Source organism: Athene cunicularia, assembly GCF_003259725.1.
Source record: "Athene cunicularia isolate RWA chromosome 23 unlocalized genomic scaffold, athCun1 chr23_part2, whole genome shotgun sequence".
In the NCBI taxonomy this organism is placed as follows: domain Eukaryota; kingdom Metazoa; phylum Chordata; class Aves; order Strigiformes; family Strigidae; genus Athene; species Athene cunicularia.
Window position 1 is genome coordinate 12,835 of NW_020799131.1, and position 18,734 is coordinate 31,568.

General features: G+C 60.8%; 3 protein-coding genes across 3 annotated transcripts in view; all 3 read left to right on the top strand.

Moving 5' to 3' along the window:
• The first annotated feature begins 2,632 nt into the window (after positions 1–2,632).
• Positions 2,633–8,593, top strand: LOC113488387 (digestive cysteine proteinase 1-like). Its single transcript, XM_026863514.1, has 11 exons — positions 2,633–2,699; positions 3,838–3,897; positions 4,133–4,225; positions 4,341–4,513; positions 5,273–5,516; positions 5,589–5,784; positions 5,908–6,101; positions 7,036–7,127; positions 7,214–7,375; positions 8,006–8,195; positions 8,406–8,593. Exons 1-11 carry the CDS (start codon positions 2,648–2,650, stop codon positions 8,591–8,593), a joined length of 1,644 nt encoding a protein of 547 aa, XP_026719315.1. The 5' UTR covers positions 2,633–2,647.
• Positions 8,594–10,357: 1,764 nt separating this feature from the next.
• On the top strand, positions 10,358–14,324 carry LOC113488361 (digestive cysteine proteinase 1-like). Its single transcript, XM_026863461.1, has 11 exons — positions 10,358–10,397; positions 10,909–10,968; positions 11,201–11,293; positions 11,447–11,619; positions 11,882–12,122; positions 12,548–12,749; positions 12,826–13,043; positions 13,187–13,278; positions 13,366–13,527; positions 13,757–13,946; positions 14,131–14,324. The coding sequence occupies exons 1-11, from the start codon at positions 10,358–10,360 to the stop codon at positions 14,316–14,318; spliced, it is 1,659 nt and encodes a 552-aa protein (XP_026719262.1). The 3' UTR covers positions 14,319–14,324.
• A 3,539-nt stretch (positions 14,325–17,863) lies between these two features.
• FAM76A (family with sequence similarity 76 member A) overlaps positions 17,864–18,734 on the top strand; it is a 17,256-nt gene continuing 16,385 nt past the window's right edge. Inside the window, exon 1 of the mRNA XM_026863462.1 lies at positions 17,864–17,926. Coding sequence (XP_026719263.1) covers positions 17,864–17,926 — 63 coding nt within the window. The remainder of the gene's footprint in view (positions 17,927–18,734) is intronic.

Below are 18,734 nucleotides of genomic sequence, written 5' to 3' on the forward strand. Positions count from 1 at the left end.
CCCCAGCATCCCTGGTCAGGGAACAGCACGGGGACAGTGTATTGTAAAGGGGGGGCTGTGACCCTGCAAGGGGCAGGAGTAAGGTGACAATCTGACCAGCAGCCACCCATCTGCTTGGCACTGCTGGGATGGGGTGAACGTGGGGCAGGGCAGAGCTGCGGAGCGGGGGGGCAGCAGCCCACCTTGCCCAGCAGATGGCTAGTGGCTTGGGACTATGTTCCAGGGAGTCTCCTGTGTGTCCCCCCAGGATGGGGTGCAGCTCCCACCCAGCTCAAGCAGTTGCAGTGGCCGTCGATCGCCCACCAGATACTGGACCCCCAGTTTACTCCTTGTCCAGATAAAGTTGCTGGTGAGGCGACCCCAAGATTTGGCATCGGCCACATCGACCTGCAAAAACTTCAGTGAGCTCTGGGAGAGGGGGTGAGACTCCCAGCACCCTGTCTAGGACCCCTGCACCCTTCCTGGGCTCCCAGCCCAGGGCACTGCGGCACCCACCCTGCAGAGAGCACCTCGGGCTTTTGGCACCCCCACCCCCAGATCAAGGGGGTCTCAGTGGGGCTCCCTTACTGGGGGAACCCCCCCCATGCCAATCTGGGGTTCAGGGAAGCCTCCCCTCTAAGGCAAAACCTCCCCTGGCTGGAAATACCCTTTGCAACTTCACCAGGGCCCAAACCTGCACGTCCCCCCCTGGCCCCCAGCCGCCTTCCCACCGCAGGGGCCGGTAACAGCGAGGGGCCGGTGATATTTTTATGTGCCCCCCCACCGCAGTTTCCGGCATGGGGCCACGCTCCCAAGGTGGGGTGAGGGTGTGCAGGGAGGGCAGGGGGCTGCGGTCGTGCTCCAGCCTGGAGCTGGCTGTCACCCTGTCCCCCCACGCAGCCAGGCTGGATTGCGTCCTGGTGGGTGTCCTTCTCCATCTCTCCAGAGCCTTCTTCCTCCTCCTCCTCACCCTGCGGTTAAACCTCGCAGGCTGACCTCTTTCCTGTGTGACGGTGAGTCCGGTTCTGGCGTTTCCTGTTCTCACGGTGGGGCCAGGGCTGGCGGAGGTCCTGGGTCCCCACCAAGATGGGGATAGACCCCCCAGGCTGATGCCATGCTGGCCTTGTCACCCTTCAACTCATCCTGGGATCACAGAGCCCCTTTAATCCCAGATTTGGGGGCTTTCGGGGCACTCTGGGATTTGCGGAAGGGGAATCAGACTCTACTGGGGATGGAGCCAGCCCTGCGAGTGTCCCTGGGAGGGGACAGGGCACGGGGGGGACAAGGGCTGCTCATCAGCCGTCACCTGCGGAGCAATGAACCCCTCCAGGCTCCACCTGGGCTCCCAGGACCCTTCCTAAACTGTGGGCCAGGGTGTTCGTGGCTGGCTTCAGCCCCAGGGAGGGCATTTGCCCTCTGCCTTGAAAAGAGTTGGCTCAGCTCTGCCTGTCCGTGCCGCCCCCTGCCCCTCAGCTCCCTACACCCCAGCAGGGTGCCCTGGCACCATGGAGGGGACAGGGCAGGTCCTGGGGTGTCACAGATGCTGAACACTCGTCCCCCCGGGAGCAGGCAGCACGTGTTGGGGGGTGAGTCTGGCAATATGTGGAGAGAGGGGCTGCCATGGGCTCCCCCATGCCGGGGGGTCACAGCCTGGCACGGGATGTCCCCTCGGGGGGAGCTGGAGCCTTGTCAAGAGGGCTCCCAGCCTGCTCCCCATGTGCAGGATGAAAATGGGGGTGGTGGCATATAAATCCCCCTGAGGAGTGTCCCCATCTCTGCCCCCGCTGCCTGAGGAGGTGGAGCCCCAGCAGTGAGGGACAGGGGGAGCCCCCAAAGGCCTCGGAGGCAGGTAGGGGTGTGGGAGAAGGTGGGTGGTTTCTCTGTGTGGCTGGAGAAAACGCTGCCTTGCCTTGCTAGGCGAGGCTCTCCCTTCCAGCCCAGCTCCTGCCCCGTGCCTCAGCTTCCCTCCTTTGCAGTCAGAGAGGCCAAAGGGGGTGAAGCGCCCCATTTCCAACCCTCTGCCCAAACCCTGGGGGCAGTGGTGGCTCAGCCTGTTTCCTTGGGGCTGGCTGTGGGGTGCTCCATGGCCAGCTCAGCCCTCCTTTCCTGAAGGAAACCCAGCAAAGGGTTCCCAGTGCTCCCAGTCTCAGGGCCTGGCTCATTAACCCCAAGCTGCTCCCAGCCCTGGCCCTCTGCTATGGGTGCTGCCTCCTGCCCATCACCCTGGCGTCAGGGCTGCCTGGCAAAGAGCTCCCTGGCCCCAGGGAGCCTCTCCCCTTGCACAAGGAGGGCACAAACAGCCCCAAGCACCCCAAGCTGAGGGAGTCCCCACAGATCCATCCAGTCTGCACACACACACACACACACACACACACACCCCCCCCACGTTGCTCGCGGCTCTTTGGGGCTCATCCTGCGCCACCCGTCCCCTTCGCAGCACCCAGTGTTGCTCCATCTCCCTCCGCAGGGACCCTGCCGAGACACGCTCTCCCTGACAAGCACCCCAGGGTGCCCGGCCCCCCGCGCACCCCGCCAGGCACCACATGATGCTGGTTCCTTCCCTCCTCTGGGGAGGGCCCCAGCTTCTGCATTGGCTCTGCCGGGTTTTGCCGTCGCTGGCTCCGGTTTAAAGGTGAGAGCTGGTGCTGGGCGAGCCAGGGCGGCGAGGATGGGTGTTGTTCGTTGGCTTGTGGCCTCCACGCTCTGCATTGCTGTCCGGGGTGAGTCTGTCCCCACTGGGGACACCCCCAGAGATGGGAGCTGGGGGCACCCAGGCCGGTCTCGCTGCCCTGCTGGGAGCGCAGGGCAGGGCTGGCTGGGGAAGTGGTTTCTTGTTGGGTCCCCAAATTTGCAGTTCCCCCAAGACAGTGTTGGGGTGGGGTGGCAAAGTAAAGGGAGGGGATGTGACGTGCCTTGAGGGCTTGGTGGGGTGAAAATAAGGCTAAATCGAGGCAGATGGGCTTTAACCTGCACACAAGCCCAAGCTGTTTCCTTGGCTTTGCTGCCTGCGGGGAGCGGGCAGGGGAGGCAGGCAGGCTGTTGCTGGAAGCAGCAGGAGGGGATGGGGATGGGAGGGGGGGAACATGCCCCTACGGGACCCCCCTTCTGGGTGGCTCTAAAGTCGAGGGGAGTTGTGGGGTTGCCAGATCCAATTGCTGCTCCTTCCAGCCCAGGCAGTGTCTGTGGGTGCCCAGACTCAGGGTGCAACGGGCACCCATGGGACAGCCTGGGGTGCAGGCAGCGGGTGCTGCCAGTCCCTGCCTGCCCCGGGTTTTGGGCGCAGAAGCAGAGGCAGGTCTGGACCCTGTTGCCCAGGGCAGGCACTGCTGGGTTGCTCCAGGTGGGGAGGAAGATGCTGACGGAGGGAAAGGTCCATGTTCCCAGTGGCGGGTGTGTTGGCGTGGGGTTGCACAAGCCGGGAGCCCGGAGGGAGGTTTGGGAGGTCACCAGGAGACACCAGGCGGGGCCAGCCAGCCCCCTGGCACTCCTCAACCGTGCCCTGGTTGTTGGGGGACACCTTGCCTGCATCCCTCCTTGGACACATCACACACGACCATGGCCACCAGCCCCAGGGTGGCAATGACTGCCACGGGGACAGGGCCCCCCCAGCCCCCCAGCAGCTGGGGTTCACTGGGGATGCGGCAGCGTGGGGCTCACGGTTGTGGCGTGGTGCTGAGCCCCGATCCGGCCCTGCGAGGGTGTCAGTGTGTTGATGGCCTTTGCAAGTGCCACGGGTGGGCTCGTGGAGCTGCTGCCTCGCACAGGAAAGGGGAGTACCTTGCTCCAACTGCCCCGTTCCCAGCTTGGCCGTGGTGGAGGGACACCCCTCACTCACTCCCACCCCTCTCTGCCTTTCAGGACAGGACTATGGGTTCTCCCGCTCACCCCCTCACTTCGGTTCCATCTACCACGTCCGAGGTAACGGGACCCCACAGCACCCTTTGCCGTGGCAGGGGAGCAGTGGAGGATGCTCAGCACCAAGCAGGACCAGGCCATCCCAGTGCCAAATTGGGGCAGCTTCCCACAGCTGGGCGCTCAGCAGCTTGGTCAGCTGTGGGTCTGCAAGCTCTGCGGGTGCTGGGGGGCTTGGGGAGGGACATCAGGGTGCTGAGGCCTCAGGGCTGACCCATGCCCCATGCTGGGGGCCCTGCAGGTGTCATTAACCTGCCCTACGCTGAGATCGAGGAGCCCTTTGAAGCCTGGTACAACCTGACGGGAAACAAGAGCCGGATCCAGTATTACGGGGGTAAGCAGGAGGACATCGACCTGCTCTGGGCTCTGCCCGCCCTGCCCCAGCCCTGGGCAAAGGGAGGACACAGGCACGACCACCGTGCCTCAGTTTCCTCTTCCTGCTGGCACAGGGCAGGTGATCACCTACCAGCTGGCAGCAGTGAAGCCTTACGGGATGCGGTACAAGATCACACCGGAGACCACCGAGAAGGAGGTGAACACCAGGAAATGCTTCCAGCTGCCCGGCTCCAAGGAGGACGTGGTCAAGGCTCAGAGTGTCTTCCCCAGCATTGATGGCTTCAAGGTGAGGGAGCTGGAGCCTGGATCTTCATCTTCAGGCTCTGGCCGGGAGCGCTGGGCAGCTGGAGATGCTCCTCTCCATCCCAGGGGGGTGCAGGGTGCTGGGACGGGCCAGGACATGTCCCCGCACCCCGGGGCGCAGGGAGGGTCACTTCTCCACCCGGATCGGGGCCGGACTCCCGGCTCCTTTCCCAACCCCGGCAGCCGTGTTGGGACGTGTCGCAGCCCACACGAACGCCGGTGTTTTGGGATGACTCGGGCAAGTCGCTGCACGGCGGCTCAGCTCCCGCCGGCCCCAGCCTCCAGCCGAGCTGGGCACAGCAGGAGGGGTGCAGCACGTGAGCTGTGGGGACAGCGAACTGTCACCGAGCTGGACAGTGAGCTGGACACGTGTGCAGGACGAGAGCTTGGAAACACACAGAAAAAATCTGGAGCCTTTTGGAGTGGGGATACAGCCAAGCTGCCCCCAACTCTGGGTGTCTCCTGGGCACTGCTGAGCCAGACAGGGGGGTTCTGTTCTGTGTTGCACCCCGAATCCTTGCTCACTTTCTGCCCCACGTATGGCTGCACTGGATGATCTTCAAGATCTTTGCCAACCAAGATGATTCTGTGACTCTATGGCTGCGTGGATCTGGCCCAAGAGCCCAGTGGGGGCTGGTGCAAGGGGCTGTACATGCACTGGGAGCAATGGGCTCCTCTATGGTGAGGGGAATGCGGGGTCCCCACCCAGAGCCCCCCTCCCTGATCCCACATGTACCCCCAGTTCCTGCGGGAGGAATACTACCAGGGCCGGTACTGTGCCGTCTGGCAGAACATCACCCGTTGGGCGCAGAAGAAGAACGTCTACACCCTGTGGGTGACCAACTCCAGCTGCGGGGTGGCCCCTGTCCACTACGAGATGCGGGGCTACAACAGCCTGCTGGGCTCCCACTACGACAAGTACGAGATCGCCTACACCGACTTCGACAACAGCTTCCCCCCCTCCATCTTCGACCTCCCCATCAACGGTGAGTCAGGGAGGGTCCCCCCCATCCTGCCCGTGGGGCTCGGGCTGATGATGTCCCCTCCTTGCTCTCCAGAGACGAAGAAGTGCGGGGTCCTGCCAGGGAGTGCGGCGGAGCACCGGGTGCTGGCGAACCCCATGGAGGACCTGGTGGGACGGCACCAACCCTGGGCCCACGAGGTTTTCCACCACTACCGCAGGCGGCTGGGGCGGCGGTACGGCTCGGCGCGGGAGCTGGAGCACAGGCAGAGCATCTTCGTGCACAACATGAGGTACAGGCAGACGGGAGGGAGGGTTCCAACCCCCTCCGGGGTGCCCCTCATCCCCAAGAGTTGCACTGCTGCCACGGTGGGTGATGGCGCCGGTGGCTGACGCTGTCCCCACCGTGATGGCAGGTTTGTGCACTCGAGGAACCGCGCCGCGCTCTCCTACACGCTGGCGCTGAACCACTTGGCCGACCGCACGCCCCAGGAGCTGGCTGCCCTGCGGGGCCGCCGCCGGAGCAGGGCTCCCAACAACGGGCAGCCCTTCCCCACCGAGCTCTACACCGGCCTCATCCTGCCCGAGAGCCTCGACTGGCGCATGTACGGTAGGTGCGGGGATGCGGGGACGCGTGGTGCCTGCCCTGCTCAGCAACGGGAAGATTGAAGCAGGGTTTATCTGGCAAAAGGCAGCTCGGTCGACCCTTGGCCCTTAGTCTGGTGCCCTGGGGACAGATGTGACATCTGAAACCACGTCTGGCTTCCGCCATGTCCCCATCAGCTGGCAGCAACACCCCCACAGCTTGCCCCGACCCAAGGGCAGGGGTCCCATGGGTTGGCTGGTGCATTCTCCACCCCCCACCCCCAATTAGCCCCAAGCTCTGGCTGTGTTGCCCCTGGGAGCACCAAATCCTCGGCTCACCCGTGTTCTGCACTGGTGAGGCCACACCTGGAGCGTTGTGTCCGGGTTTGGGCACCTCAATCCCAGAGAGATCTCGAGGGGCTGGAGCGAGGGCAGAGGAGGGCGACGAGGCTGGGGAAGGGCCTGGAGAGTAAATCCTGTGAGGAGTCAGGGAAGGAGCTGGGAGTGTTTGGTGTGAGGAGGAGGAGGCTGAGGGGAGCCCTCATCCCTCTCTGCAGCTCCTGACAGGACATTGCAGAGAGGCTGGGGCTGGGCTCTGCTCCCGGGGGATCAGGGACAGGAACGGCTGGAAACTGCAACAGGGGAGGGTCAGGCTGGGCAGGAGGAGAAAATGTTTCCCAGAAAGAGTGGTCAGAGAGTGGAACAGGCTGCCCAGGGAGGGGGGAGTCCCCATCCCTGGGGGGGTTTAAGGGTCGTTTGAATGAGCTGTTGGGGGATGTGGGGTAGGGGAGAACTTTGTAGAGTCGGGCTGAGGGTTGGACTCGCTGCTCCCAAGGGTCTTTTCCAACGTGAATGATTCTGTGATTCTGATTCTGTGATTCCTGCCTCAGTTTCCCTTCCACTTACCCTCATCCCCCAGTGCCACCCCAGCCTCTCACCCCCCATCCCGCTGTCCCCAGGCGCTGTGACCCCCGTGAAGGACCAGGCCGTCTGCGGGTCCTGCTGGAGCTTTGCTACAACGGGCGCGATGGAGGGTGCCCTCTTCCTCAAGGTGAGAGCGGGGCCGTGCCCCACATCGATGGCCAGAGCACTTGGAGGGTGCCCGTCCCCATCCCTGCAGCGTGTCCCCCCCCACAGACCGGCGTGCTGACCCCCCTGTCCCAACAAGTCCTCATCGACTGCTCCTGGGGCTTTGGGAACTATGCCTGCGATGGGGGCGAGGAGTGGCGAGCCTACGAGTGGATCAAGAAACACGGCGGCATCGCCAGCACCGAGTCCTATGGCACCTACAAGGGGCAGGTGAGGGTGGCTCCATGTCCCTGCCGGGGTCCCCAAGGTCTTGCAATGTCCCCCCAGGGGCTCTAGAGCCAAGGTGGGGCCGATCAAGATGGGTCAGAGGTGCTATCAGGCTGTGGAGATAGGGATGTTACCTCATCCCCAAGGCACCAGGCTCCCTGCGCTTCAAAGCACGGTCCAAAGCCAAGCCCTCGGGGCTCAGCCAGGCGATTTCATCACCACGTGCCTCAGTTTCTCTTCTTGCAAAACAGAGACAAGACTCCTCCACCCATGGGTGGTGCCATGGGTCGCTCCATACCCTGGGGTGCAGGGATGGAGCAGGGCTGCCCAGGGACAGGGACGTGGCTGCAGGATGCAGGCAACAGCCTCCCCAGGGCTTTGTGTGCAGAGCCAGCCCCCCATGCTGCATGTGGGCAGCGCTGTGTCCCTGCAGCAACCGGGAAAATGTCCCCACCATGGTGGGCAGGGGAGGATGGAGCGGTCAGAGCTGGGACGCTCTCACAGCTCGAGTCCCAGATTGTCCCTTACATCAGAGCCGAGCTGCACAGGGGCAGCCAGGGGGGGGCAGGGTCCCAGTGAGGGGACCTGGGGGCTCCTCATGGTACCACGTGTGTCACCCCCTGCGTGCTGCAGAATGGCTTGTGCCACTACAACCAGTCTGAGATGCTGGCCAAGATCACGGGCTACGTCAACGTCACCTCAGGCAACATCACGGCAGTCAAAGCTGCCATCTACAAGCATGGCCCCGTGGCCGTCAGCATCGATGCCTCGCACAGGACCTTCTCCTTCTACTCCAACGGCATCTACTATGAGCCCAAGTGTGGTGAGTCGGGTGGCACACGGGGCATGGGAGGACCTGGGTGCCCAGGGAGGTGTCAGGACACCCAGGATCCCCCCCTTGTTGAGCAGCTTGGGCGGGGGTGGAGGAGGGAACCGGCTCCAGCACTGTTGGCAGTCCCAGGAGCAGGGATGCTCCCAGGACAGGGATGTTCTCTGGACAAAAAAAAACAAACTTCCATGTTGTTCCCTGCAGAGAACAAGCCAGGAACGCTGGACCACGCAGTGCTGGCCGTGGGCTATGGGGTCCTGCAGGGAGAGACCTACTGGCTGATCAAGAACTCCTGGTCCACGTACTGGGGCAACGACGGCTACATCCTCATGGCCATGAAGGACAACAACTGTGGCGTGGCCACCGAAGCCACTTACCCTATCCTGGCCTGAGCCACCTTTCAGCTCTGCAGGGAGAGCCCTCGGCAAGGCTCTGGGCACCCATCCCTGGAGGAGCCCCTTCGGTGGGAGCCATCGTGCAGCAGGAAACTGGGACACGGCGGGACAGGGCCATGGGGTGCTGGCCAAGGAGCAGGATGGGGACCCAGCTGTGGCCTTGCCAATAAAGACCCTGGAAAAATACTGGTTTGCTTCTACAGGAGCGATACAACTGCTGCCCACCCAGCTCTGCCCCCTTTGCAGGCCCCAGTGCCTGCAGCGTGTGACACATCTGTCCCTTGCACAGGTCCCTGTCCCCACACTTGTTCTCTTTGTCCTGTGGGATCACAGGGGCCTCCCGGGGAGGGGACGGTGCCCTCCTGGCAGAGCCAGCTGGCTCTCGCAGACAGGTCCAGACACCCAGGGCGAGGGGAGCGGCTTTTCCAGCCCTATCTCTCGAGGTGGAGCACAAACAGCCCCAGGGATTTCTGCTGAGATGAGAAATTCCTGGCACGGGGTGTTGGGGAGGGGGGAAGGCATCCACCCTCTGCCCCACTGCCCTGCTCCCTGTTGTGGCTCCTGACAGTGTTTGTCGATGCCACGAGACAGCTTCCCTGTGCCCGTGGGGCTGCTCCCCTCCAGGGGAAGGCACTTTACGCCGTGCGTGGCTCATCTGGGTGCTCCTAGCCTGGACTTGAGCCCTCCTGGGAGCTAAGTGTCAGTGCACGAGGGTCCTGCAGACAAGGTGGGGAGGTCTCTCTGCCCTGACCCTTCGTGCTCTCCCATCTTTGCTGGTGCATCCTCAGGGCAGGCTGCACCCCCACACCAGTGTGCCACGATGGCCGTGGTGGGGGTCCCTGGGGAGGTGCTGCAGCACTGGGGTGCATCAGCCCAGCCCTGCACCCTGGGGTGCAGCTGAATCCGGCCCGACTCGCCCCTGGCAGCACGTGCAGCCAGCCCACGCCAAGCCCTTATCGCCTTTGTTTTGGGCTCGAGTGGCCCCACGGGTGCTGGCTGTCACCTTGGGCTGCGGGCCAGCTGGATGAGCGGCAAGCAGGAGGGGTGAAGGTCACTCTGCCGCGGTGACAGCACTGCTCTCCTCCCTGGGTGTTTTTCCATGTAGCCCTTGACATTTCATCTACATCTTTCCCCCTTTTCCAATTAATATCCCCTAAGCACAGTCCTGGGCTTGTCCTGAGGGTGTTGGGAAGGATGCAGGGATGCAAACAGCCCCCATCTCCCCCCCTGACTGCTTAGTGCTGCCTTTGCTCCTGCCCCAGGAGGGCTGGGAGCTCCCCGAGGGGCTCTGGGGTGCCTGGCGGGGTCTCACTGCACCTCATTGCCCCCTGCACCTCATTGCCCCTGGTTGCTGCAGACGCTCCCCCCCTGCTCACAGCACACTGTGTGCAGCAAATCCTGGCTGCAAACTGCCACCCAGGGTGGGGGGGAGCACAGGGACACCCTCAGCACCCATCACCAAGCTCCGGATCCATGGGGCACCCCACCTTTGCCCCAGGGGATGGTCCTGCCATGAGGTCCCACAGGGATCTGGGTCCCACCTAACCCCACAAGCACACGGCCTCGGCACCTAACCTGGTGCAAGGGACCCATGGAGGGGGTCAGGGGGGCAACATAAAGCCACGCCTCCCCCTTGGTCTAGGCCCAGCCAAGGAAGGAGGGGGCTTTGCCCGTTGGCTGCCCGCAGCTCCCTGCCCGCCCACCAGGGGTATTTAAGCCACTCGTGGGTGCAGAGCAGCAGCGTGGGCTGGGGTGTGCGGGATGGAGGGGCTGCTGGTGCTGGGGGCTGCTGTGCTGCTGGGTGAGCACCCACCCTGGCTGAGCTTGGCAGGGGCATGGAGGCCGTGCCCCCATCGCGGGGTGATGCCATCGTGCCCTTTATCCTGGGCTGCTGGGGGGGTCTTCGCCCTGGGAGGGGGTTGCTCTGTCCCTGTCCCCATGCCCTGGGCAGTGAAGGAGCAGTGGGCACGCTCTGCGTGTGGCATATGGGGGTGCATACCAGCTGAGCTGGCTGCACCCCAAGGAGAGTAGTGGAGGGGGGAGCTCTGGGTCAACCAGAGGACTGGCAGAGGAGTGGGGACCTCAATGGTTGGACTAGATGATCTTCAAGATCTTTTCCAACCCAGATGATTTTGTGATTCTGGGGACCCCCAGCTTGGGGACCCCCAATCTCTGCCCTGTCTGGGCAGGTGGGAGCCCTTCCAGCCCTGCCACCAGCATGGGCCACCCTGGGTCTGTCCCCCTCTGCACGGGGAGTTGGGTAATCAGCAGTGTAAAGGGGTTTGAGGGTTTGGGTTTTGTTTTTCTTCTAGGAGCAGAGTGCAAAGGTCCTCTGGAGACACCCACATTTGGGGACATCTACCACGTCACAGGTACCTTGGGGATGGGGCAGCCGCTGGGATGGTGCCACCGCCACGCTGCCCAAGGGGGTCCCCCACTTCCACCCACCAACTCCCACCCCACATGCCCGAGCCGCGGAGGCTCCAACTCCCCTGTGAAACCTGGGGGCTGGGGGGCGCATCACTGCCATGAGGTGCTGCTGGTGGGGTCCCCGGGGCTTAGTCCCCCACAGTCCCCCCAAACCCGACCCCTCTGTGCCTGCAGGAGTCATCAGCCTGCCCTATGCAGAGATCAGGGAGCCCTTCGAAGCCTGGTACAACCTCACCGGGGGGAAGAGCCGCATCGAGTACTATGGCGGTGGGTGCAGGAAGGGGTCCAACCCCCCCAACCCTTCCCCACCCTCCTCCTTCTGCCCCAGGAGCTTTGGGTGCCCCAGGAAAGCCCTGGGAGACACCACCAATGCCAGGATGTGGGGGCTTGGCTTGACCTCAGCATTGTCCCTGTCCCCAGGCCAAGTGGTCACCTACCAGTTTGGCTCCATCGAGCCCTTCGGTGCCAGCTTCAAGGTGACACCCGAGACCACGGAGACGGAGGTTAATGTCCGCAAGTGCTTCCGCATCAACGGCACCGACAGGGACCTCATCGCCCCGCAGAGCGTCTTCCCCAGCCTGGAGAACTTCAAGGTGAGCCCTGGGCACGGTTCTCCAGGATGAAGGATGGGGCCGGGGAGGGGACAAGGGACCCCCATGGGGGCAGAGCAGCCTTCCCTGGCTGGGAGTGGGTAAATACAAGCCTGGATGTGGCCACAAGTGATGGAGGTGGAGGGGTTGTATCCAGCGTGGCACGAACAGGACGGGGGAGCACCATCACTGCGGGGTGCCCCAGCTCACTGGGGGCGCGGTGCCAGCGTAGCGCCCTGGTCCCCAACACGTGCTCTGTGTCCAGAGGGTGCGGGAGGAGCAATTCCGCGGGCAGCCCTGCGCCGTCTGGCAGAACATCTCCTACTGGGGCCGCAAGAAGAACGTCTACACACTGCGGGTGGGCAGCTCTGCCCGCGGCCCCGTGCCCCTGCACTACGAGGTGCGCGGCTTCAACAGCCTCCTGGGCTCCCACTACGACAAGTACGAGATCGACTACTCCTCCTTCAGCCACCGCTTCCCCGCCAGCGTCTTCCACCTCCCGGAGGGTGAGTTCCCAGCCACCCCGCAGCCCAGCCTGCAGCTGCTGCTGCCACCAAAATGCAGCACACTTCCACTTTTTTATTTCGTGTTGGGGTTGATTTTTTTGTTTTTTGCAAGAGCCTGATAATTTGAGTGAATGGGTTTGGTTGGGAAAAAAAAGCAGGAGAGAAAAGTAATTAATGTTGATAACTGGGGCAATGCGGGTGCTTTCCTGATGCTGGCTCCTCCGTTCTGGAGTGCAGGGTGCTGGGGGGGACAGTGGGTGCTCAGGAGCCAGCTCTGGTGTGTGTGCAGCCCCCCGCCCTGTGTGCACGACAGGATGGAGACCCCCAATGGTTTTGGGGGTGACCATGCTGTGCATCCCAGCTGGGGGGTCAGGAGAGCCCGATACCACTCGGGATCATCAGCCACCGTCCATACCTCATGGCAGGGGTACAGTGCGAGCAGTGGCCCACGGCCGGCCCCGAGCACCGCATCGTGGCCAACCCCATGCAGGAGTTTGTGGGGACGGCGCCGGAGACAGACAACGTCCACCACCGCCTCTTCCACCGCTACAAGGAGCAGTTCGGGAAGAGTTACAGCAGCGAGGAGGAGCACGAGCACCGCAAGCACACCTTCATCCATAACATGCGGTATGGGGATGGGCTGGGGGGGGGTCAGGGATGGGGTCCCCTGCTCCCCTCTTGCAGCATCTCTGCTCTGCTGCAGGTTCGTGCACTCGAGGAACCGCGCCGCGCTCTCCTACACGCTGGCGCTGAACCACTTGGCCGACCGCACGCCCCAGGAGCTGGCCGACCGCACGCCCCAGGAGCTGGCTGCCCTGCGGGGCCGCCGCTGGAGCGGGGCTCCCCACAACGGGCAGCCCTTCCCCACCGAGCTCTACGCCGGCCTCATCCTGCCCGAGAGCCTCGACTGGCGGCTGTACGGTGAGGAGGGAGCTGGTGCCACCGGTGTGTAAACCCGGAGCATGCAGGAGGCTGGGGGTCAGCTGTGCCTGCTAGGGTTTGTGTGGGGATGGGCAGCGTCCTCCACTGCTCTGTTAAACGTGTCCCCATCCCGCTGTCCCCAGGCGCTGTGACCCCTGTGAAGGACCAGGCCATCTGCGGGTCCTGCTGGAGCTTCGCTACGACGGGCGCGATGGAGGGTGCCCTCTTCCTCAAGGTAAGAGCGGGGCCGTGCCCCACATCGATGGCCAGGGCACTTGGAGGGTGCCCGTCCCCATCCCTGCAGCGTGTCCCCCCCCCGCAGACCGGCGTGCTGACCCCCCTGTCCCAACAAGTCCTCATCGACTGCTCCTGGGGCTTTGGGAATCGCGCCTGCGATGGGGGCGAGGAGTGGCGAGCCTACGAGTGGATCAAGAAACACGGCGGCATCGCCAGCACCGAGTCCTACGGGCCCTACCTGGGGCAGGTGAGGGTAGCAGCTCCGCTCGGGGGGGTGAAAGTGCCACCCCCTCCTCAATCCTTCTCCCCAGGCTCTCCTAAATCAGCCATCAGACCTTTGGCAGTGGATAGAGGCTTATTTTGTTTTATGGATGCTTCATCCAAGCTGCCCTTCCCCTTCACCAGGGTGGGTCAGACCCCCCCCCAACTACCCCAGGAGCCTGGGTGCCACCTCAGCCTCTCCACTCCTCCCCCAGAACGGCTACTGCCACTGCAACCAGTCGGAGCTGGTGGCCCAACTCGCTGGCTATGCCACCGTGGACCCGGGCAGTGCCATGGCACTGAAGGCTGCTCTGGTCAAGCACGGCCCCGTGGCTGTCAACATCGACGCCTCGCACAAGTCCTTCGCCTTCTATGCCAACGGGGTCTACGAGGAGCCCCACTGCGGTGAGTCGACCCAGGAGGCTCCGTGTTCTCACTGGGGCTGGGAGAGGCAAAAATATTTGCAGGGTGGGATTTACACCCCAGCTAAGCTCCCAGCCAGGGGATACGAGACCACTCGCTGCATCAGGAACAACCTCCAGCTCCAAGGAGTGGGGACGGAGATGGATCCATTTTCTTCTCCCGTCAGGAAATGAGACGGGAGCGCTGGACCACGCGGTGCTGGCCGTGGGCTACGGGGTCCTGCACGGCAAGAGCTACTGGCTGATCAAGAACTCCTGGTCCACGTACTGGGGCAACGATGGCTACATCCTCATGGCCATGAAGGACAACAACTGTGGCGTGGCCACTGCTGCCTCCTTCCCCATCCTGGCCTGATGGGACACGGTCCCGCATGTGAGCTTCGTGTTCCCCTGGGCAACTCCAGACGGATGGGGGGGCTGGCAGAGGGATGCGGGGCCCTGCGAGATTGTTGTGAGGCAGCTCAGCTGGAAGGTCAGAGGATCCTCCCAGCCCTCTGGAGAGGTATTTTACCATTTTAGCAGTAAAAGCCTGTAGAAGTGATCCTGTCTGTCATGCTGGGGTGTCTTCTGCCAGTCCCAACCTGTCGTGTCCCCCCCAGCCACAGCCCTTGCCGTGAGTTTCACCCAGTGTTCAGGCCAGGCTCATCCCTGTTTGGGTTATGTGTGCTCTAACCCCAGAAGTGCCAGCACCCCCTTCTCCAGAAGCAGGAGGGAGCCTGGATCCACTCTTGGAAGCTGGGCTGGGCTCAGGCCCCTCCTGTTCTCAACTGGACTCTGGGCATCATGCCAGGAGCAAGGGAGCTGCTCCCACCAGAGAGAGCAATCTCCAGCACCCGGTGCCTCTTAAAGCACCCAGGTCCTCTGCTCAACCTCTCCCCAGGCTCCTGTGCGGGTCAGTGTTTGGTGACTCAGTTTCCCCACCTGTCTGGGGGGAAAGCAGAGCTTCTGGGAGTTTCCATGCTGCTGCCAGCAGCCCTCAGGATGGAGGGAGCCCAAATGGACCCAAAGGAGACCCAAAGCTTATTTCACCCAGGATGTTTCGGGGGGGGTTTGTCCAACCTCTTGTGGGGCAGCTGGGCTTGGACCTGTCACCCCAGAGAGGTCATGCTCCTTTTGTCTCCAGCGGAGGCTACAGGGGAGCCTGACCAAGAGCCAAGGGGTTGGTGAGGCCAGTGCTGCTCTTGGGGTGTCCAGGCTGGATATCAGCATGGTGTGACGGTTCATTCTTGGGGCTCTGGTGCCCGGCTCACGTCCACCCTGGGGATGGAGCCGAGCAGGCAGCAGCAGCCGGCAGCCCAGAGCTCCCACGTGAGAGCTGTTGGCACTGCCAGGCTCTGCCTTCCCAATTTGAGAATGCAATTAGCAGCCGGGCAGGGGAGCCTACAAAAGGGGAAAAGTCAGCCCTGGCTTGTATCAGTATGTGCACAGGCTGCATCTTCCACCAAAATGGGTTTCTGGTAGTTGAGAAGCATCGTTCCCCCATGGTTACACCCTTATTTTGCACAGCAGAGAGCTGGGGTCAGCCGCCGTCCTCCCTCGCCGCAGGTGCTGGCGGGTGGCACCCAGGGAGCAGCGCTTCCTCCCAGGCGATGGCATTGCTCCCAATTGAGGGTGGCAGGTCATAATATTTTCTTGTTTTCTTTCACTTGTTCACCTGCTTATTTTACAATTTGCTGCACTGATTTCTGAAGTGGTCTTTAATCACTCTCAGCAGGGGTGCTGACTCGAATTCATGTCTGGGAGAGAAATGATCACTGCACAGGAATAATGTGGTTTATTCTGTGGGAGTCCAGGTCTCCAGATCTTTGATTCTCTTGACTGCAGTCAATAAAACATGCTTTGACTTTCAGGGAACCGTGACTTTCAGGCTCCCTTTGGATGGGTGATGCTCTGAATTTGCTGCTGAACACGCAGGTGGCTTCAAGAGCTGGAGGTTTTGTACCCCTAGGAAGCATTTAGCAGGAGCCTGAAATTTTGCATTTGTGGCATTAGGGATAGCAGTTCTGAGCATGGGTAGTTAAGGGTAGCTGGGAACTTAAAAAAAGATCCATTTATTATATTTGAAAAAACAGAAAATAAGAAAGGATATAAGGACTGAAGAGCTTTGCTGTTTCCAGAACCAACCTTGGGTTCTGGCTCCCAGCCCAGGTGAGCTGCGACCTCCAGACTTCCCTCGACACCCGAACCTGAGTCAGTCCACATTCTGCCGAGCGTAGCAAAGAACAACCACCCTGAACCCTGTTTTTTATTGGAAGCAAAGCTGGCCTAAAAGTATTCATTTAAGGTTTCCTTTGGAAGAAGAACATTGCCTGCATACACTGCCTTTCCAATTTGCCAGCGATGTAGGAAACTCCCCAAATTTGATACCTTGATGGTGAAATATCAGCTGAGGCTGGTGCTTTATGGGGAGCAAGCACCACCCAGAGAGTGAAAGCTGAGAGGATTTGACACCTACTTCCCGTATGCCCCCTTGAGAATCCCACCTTCTCGCTCTGCAAAATGAGGTAGTTCAAGATGTCTCCCGAGCTCAGCTTCATGCTGAAAGCCCAGAACCGTAGGTAGTCCCCGGTGGCCAGCTTCCAGCCCTGCACCCTGTCCTCTACTCGCTGTTTCTCAAGGTCCTCTGCTACCTTCAGGGTCTCCTCCTTGTTCAGCTGCCCCATCTTGGCATCTGCCAACCACGAGGTTGGTGCTCAGGTGCTTACACTGGGCATGGGTGATGTCCCCCTGTGAGATGATCCCTTTAGAGGCAGAGCAGGCTGATGGTGGTGTTTTGCTGATCAGGGATACCAATTAAACTCAGACACCAGAGTGAGAAGAGCAGGAGTATTTTACTAGAAATAATACCACAGAATAATACAGAAAACATACAGTAAGAAAAGACAGAACAGAGCGCTTAAACAAATAGGAAAATACCGTGTAATGCATCAGATCATTACTACCTGAGAAAGAGAATAGTGATTAAGAAAGATACATCACCACTTGCATACTTTACCATCATCCAGATCCGCAGGTGCTGGGCAGCCCCGGTTAGAGCGAGGATTTGGAGAACCTGTCCCGGCAAGTGGGAAATCCTACGGGGTGCATCCACCCATAGGTGAGGCTTCCAAAGTTGCTGTGAGCGGGCCCAGCCTTATATACCTAAAAATCAGCAAGCCAGAATAGCTGGCACCTTTGTTTTAAGCGGAAATACCTGGTTTCAATCTCACATTAGGTTCCCCCCAGAGCCTGGCCAGGGCCCGAGGAAGAAGCCAAAGGAGTTTCTCTGCTTCTCTGACGGGATTATGTGCAAGGTCTCACATCAGGTGTCGGGGACAGACACCTGCCTCCATGATTCTGTTATTCTATTCACACACAAAAGAAGGGAAAGATATATTCAAAGTAGCTTCATCACATCAGGTCACATAGGCAGACACCAGCCTCCATGACTCTGTTATTCTATTCACATACAAAGGAGGGGAAAGGTACATTCAAGGTAGCTCATCCTCCATGCATATTTCATTAAGGATTACATTCCGGGTTAACAGTTTCGGTTCAGAGCCTGTTGCTCAGGCTTCAACACTTCCACCTTTTCCATCAGGATTGGTGGTTTATTATGACTTAGTATACCTGTTGGAATAATGGTTACCAGTTATGAAATACACAGGAGTCATCTACAGGTCAGCTCTGGCTTGGGCCTTAGCACTCCGGGTGGCTTTCATGCTGGAGGTGGGAGTCCATTTGGCCACCTTACAGGCTTTTCTGAGCCTCCAAACAGCTTGTCTGTCCTGCCTGATGCTCTCTTGATGCTTCTTTAAGAATTTATTCATGAAGATCCTCACCAAATGGTCATCAAAGCCATCGCCTCCCAGGTGACTGTCCCTGACCGTGGTTTTCACCTCAACAACATCCCTGTCTATGATGAAGATGCTGACGTCCCTCATGGCCTGTATTAAAGACGAGGACACTGCGCTCTTCAGCAGGGTGATGGAGGCTGCAGGCCAGGGCTGCTGACGTTGTCTCACTGAAGCCTCTCAGCACAGTGACGCCAGCAATTACCGCGGCATCTTTGGTGGCCTGGTTCTGAGAGTCACTGAGATAAGCTGGCACAGGGACAATCACTTCTCCTGGCTGCCCCACATCAATTCATCCCCTGGGACAGGGATGGGAACCTTGGTGAAATCCTGGCTCCACGCTGGACTCTGACCCACCCACTCTCAGAGAGCCCAGCACCGGTCAGGACACGGGGAGCGAGCTGAGACAGAGCACGCTGCTGCAAACAGCTCCCGAGAGGTGTTTTGTTTCCAGTGAAACGGCCTTTCTGTGGGTGAGAGCATCCAGATCTGTGGGATCAATCTGTCCACACATCCAGAAATTCAGGGTGGGCTGAGTTTGCCAAGCTAAATTATTCTCTGAGGAAGGGCGGCTGGGATTTCAGCTGGGTTTGGTTTTTCGCCTTGCCCTCGGCTGTCCTGGATACGGCACTTCCCTCCGGAGGCAGCTGCGCTCCAGCGCAGACCTCTGTGCAGCAATGCCAGGTGGCCAGAAAATGTGCTCCAGCCCAAAAGCTGGCTGCCTTTCAGTGCTGGATGAATTATCTGTGAAAACCTCTTACGGCTCGCACAAAACAAGGTAATTATTCAGAAAGCAGGGGACATGGAGAGAGCCAGAATATGAAAATATTATCTGTTAGTGATTTACAGAGAACCACAGACGGTGTCAAAGAACAGCAGCTGAATCAAACTTGTTTTGGCAACTTTTTGGTTCCCAAATGCTCCAGACGACCCGGGGG

Bases quoted from the DNA above. Each gene is read 5' to 3' on its own strand.
- LOC113488387 (XM_026863514.1), top strand. From the start codon at position 2,648: ATGGGTGTTGTTCGTTGGCTTGTGGCCTCCACGCTCTGCATTGCTGTC. The intron at 3,898-4,132 runs GTAACGGGACCC...GGGGCCCTGCAG, and splicing joins TTCCATCTACCACGTCCGAG to GTGTCATTAACCTGCCCTAC. The intron at 7,128-7,213 runs GTGAGAGCGGGG...CCCCCCCCACAG, and splicing joins AGGGTGCCCTCTTCCTCAAG to ACCGGCGTGCTGACCCCCCT.
- LOC113488361 (XM_026863461.1), top strand. From the start codon at position 10,358: ATGGAGGGGCTGCTGGTGCTGGGGGCTGCTGTGCTGCTGG. The intron at 12,123-12,547 runs GTGAGTTCCCAG...ACCTCATGGCAG, and splicing joins CGTCTTCCACCTCCCGGAGG to GGGTACAGTGCGAGCAGTGG. The intron at 13,279-13,365 runs GTAAGAGCGGGG...CCCCCCCCGCAG, and splicing joins AGGGTGCCCTCTTCCTCAAG to ACCGGCGTGCTGACCCCCCT.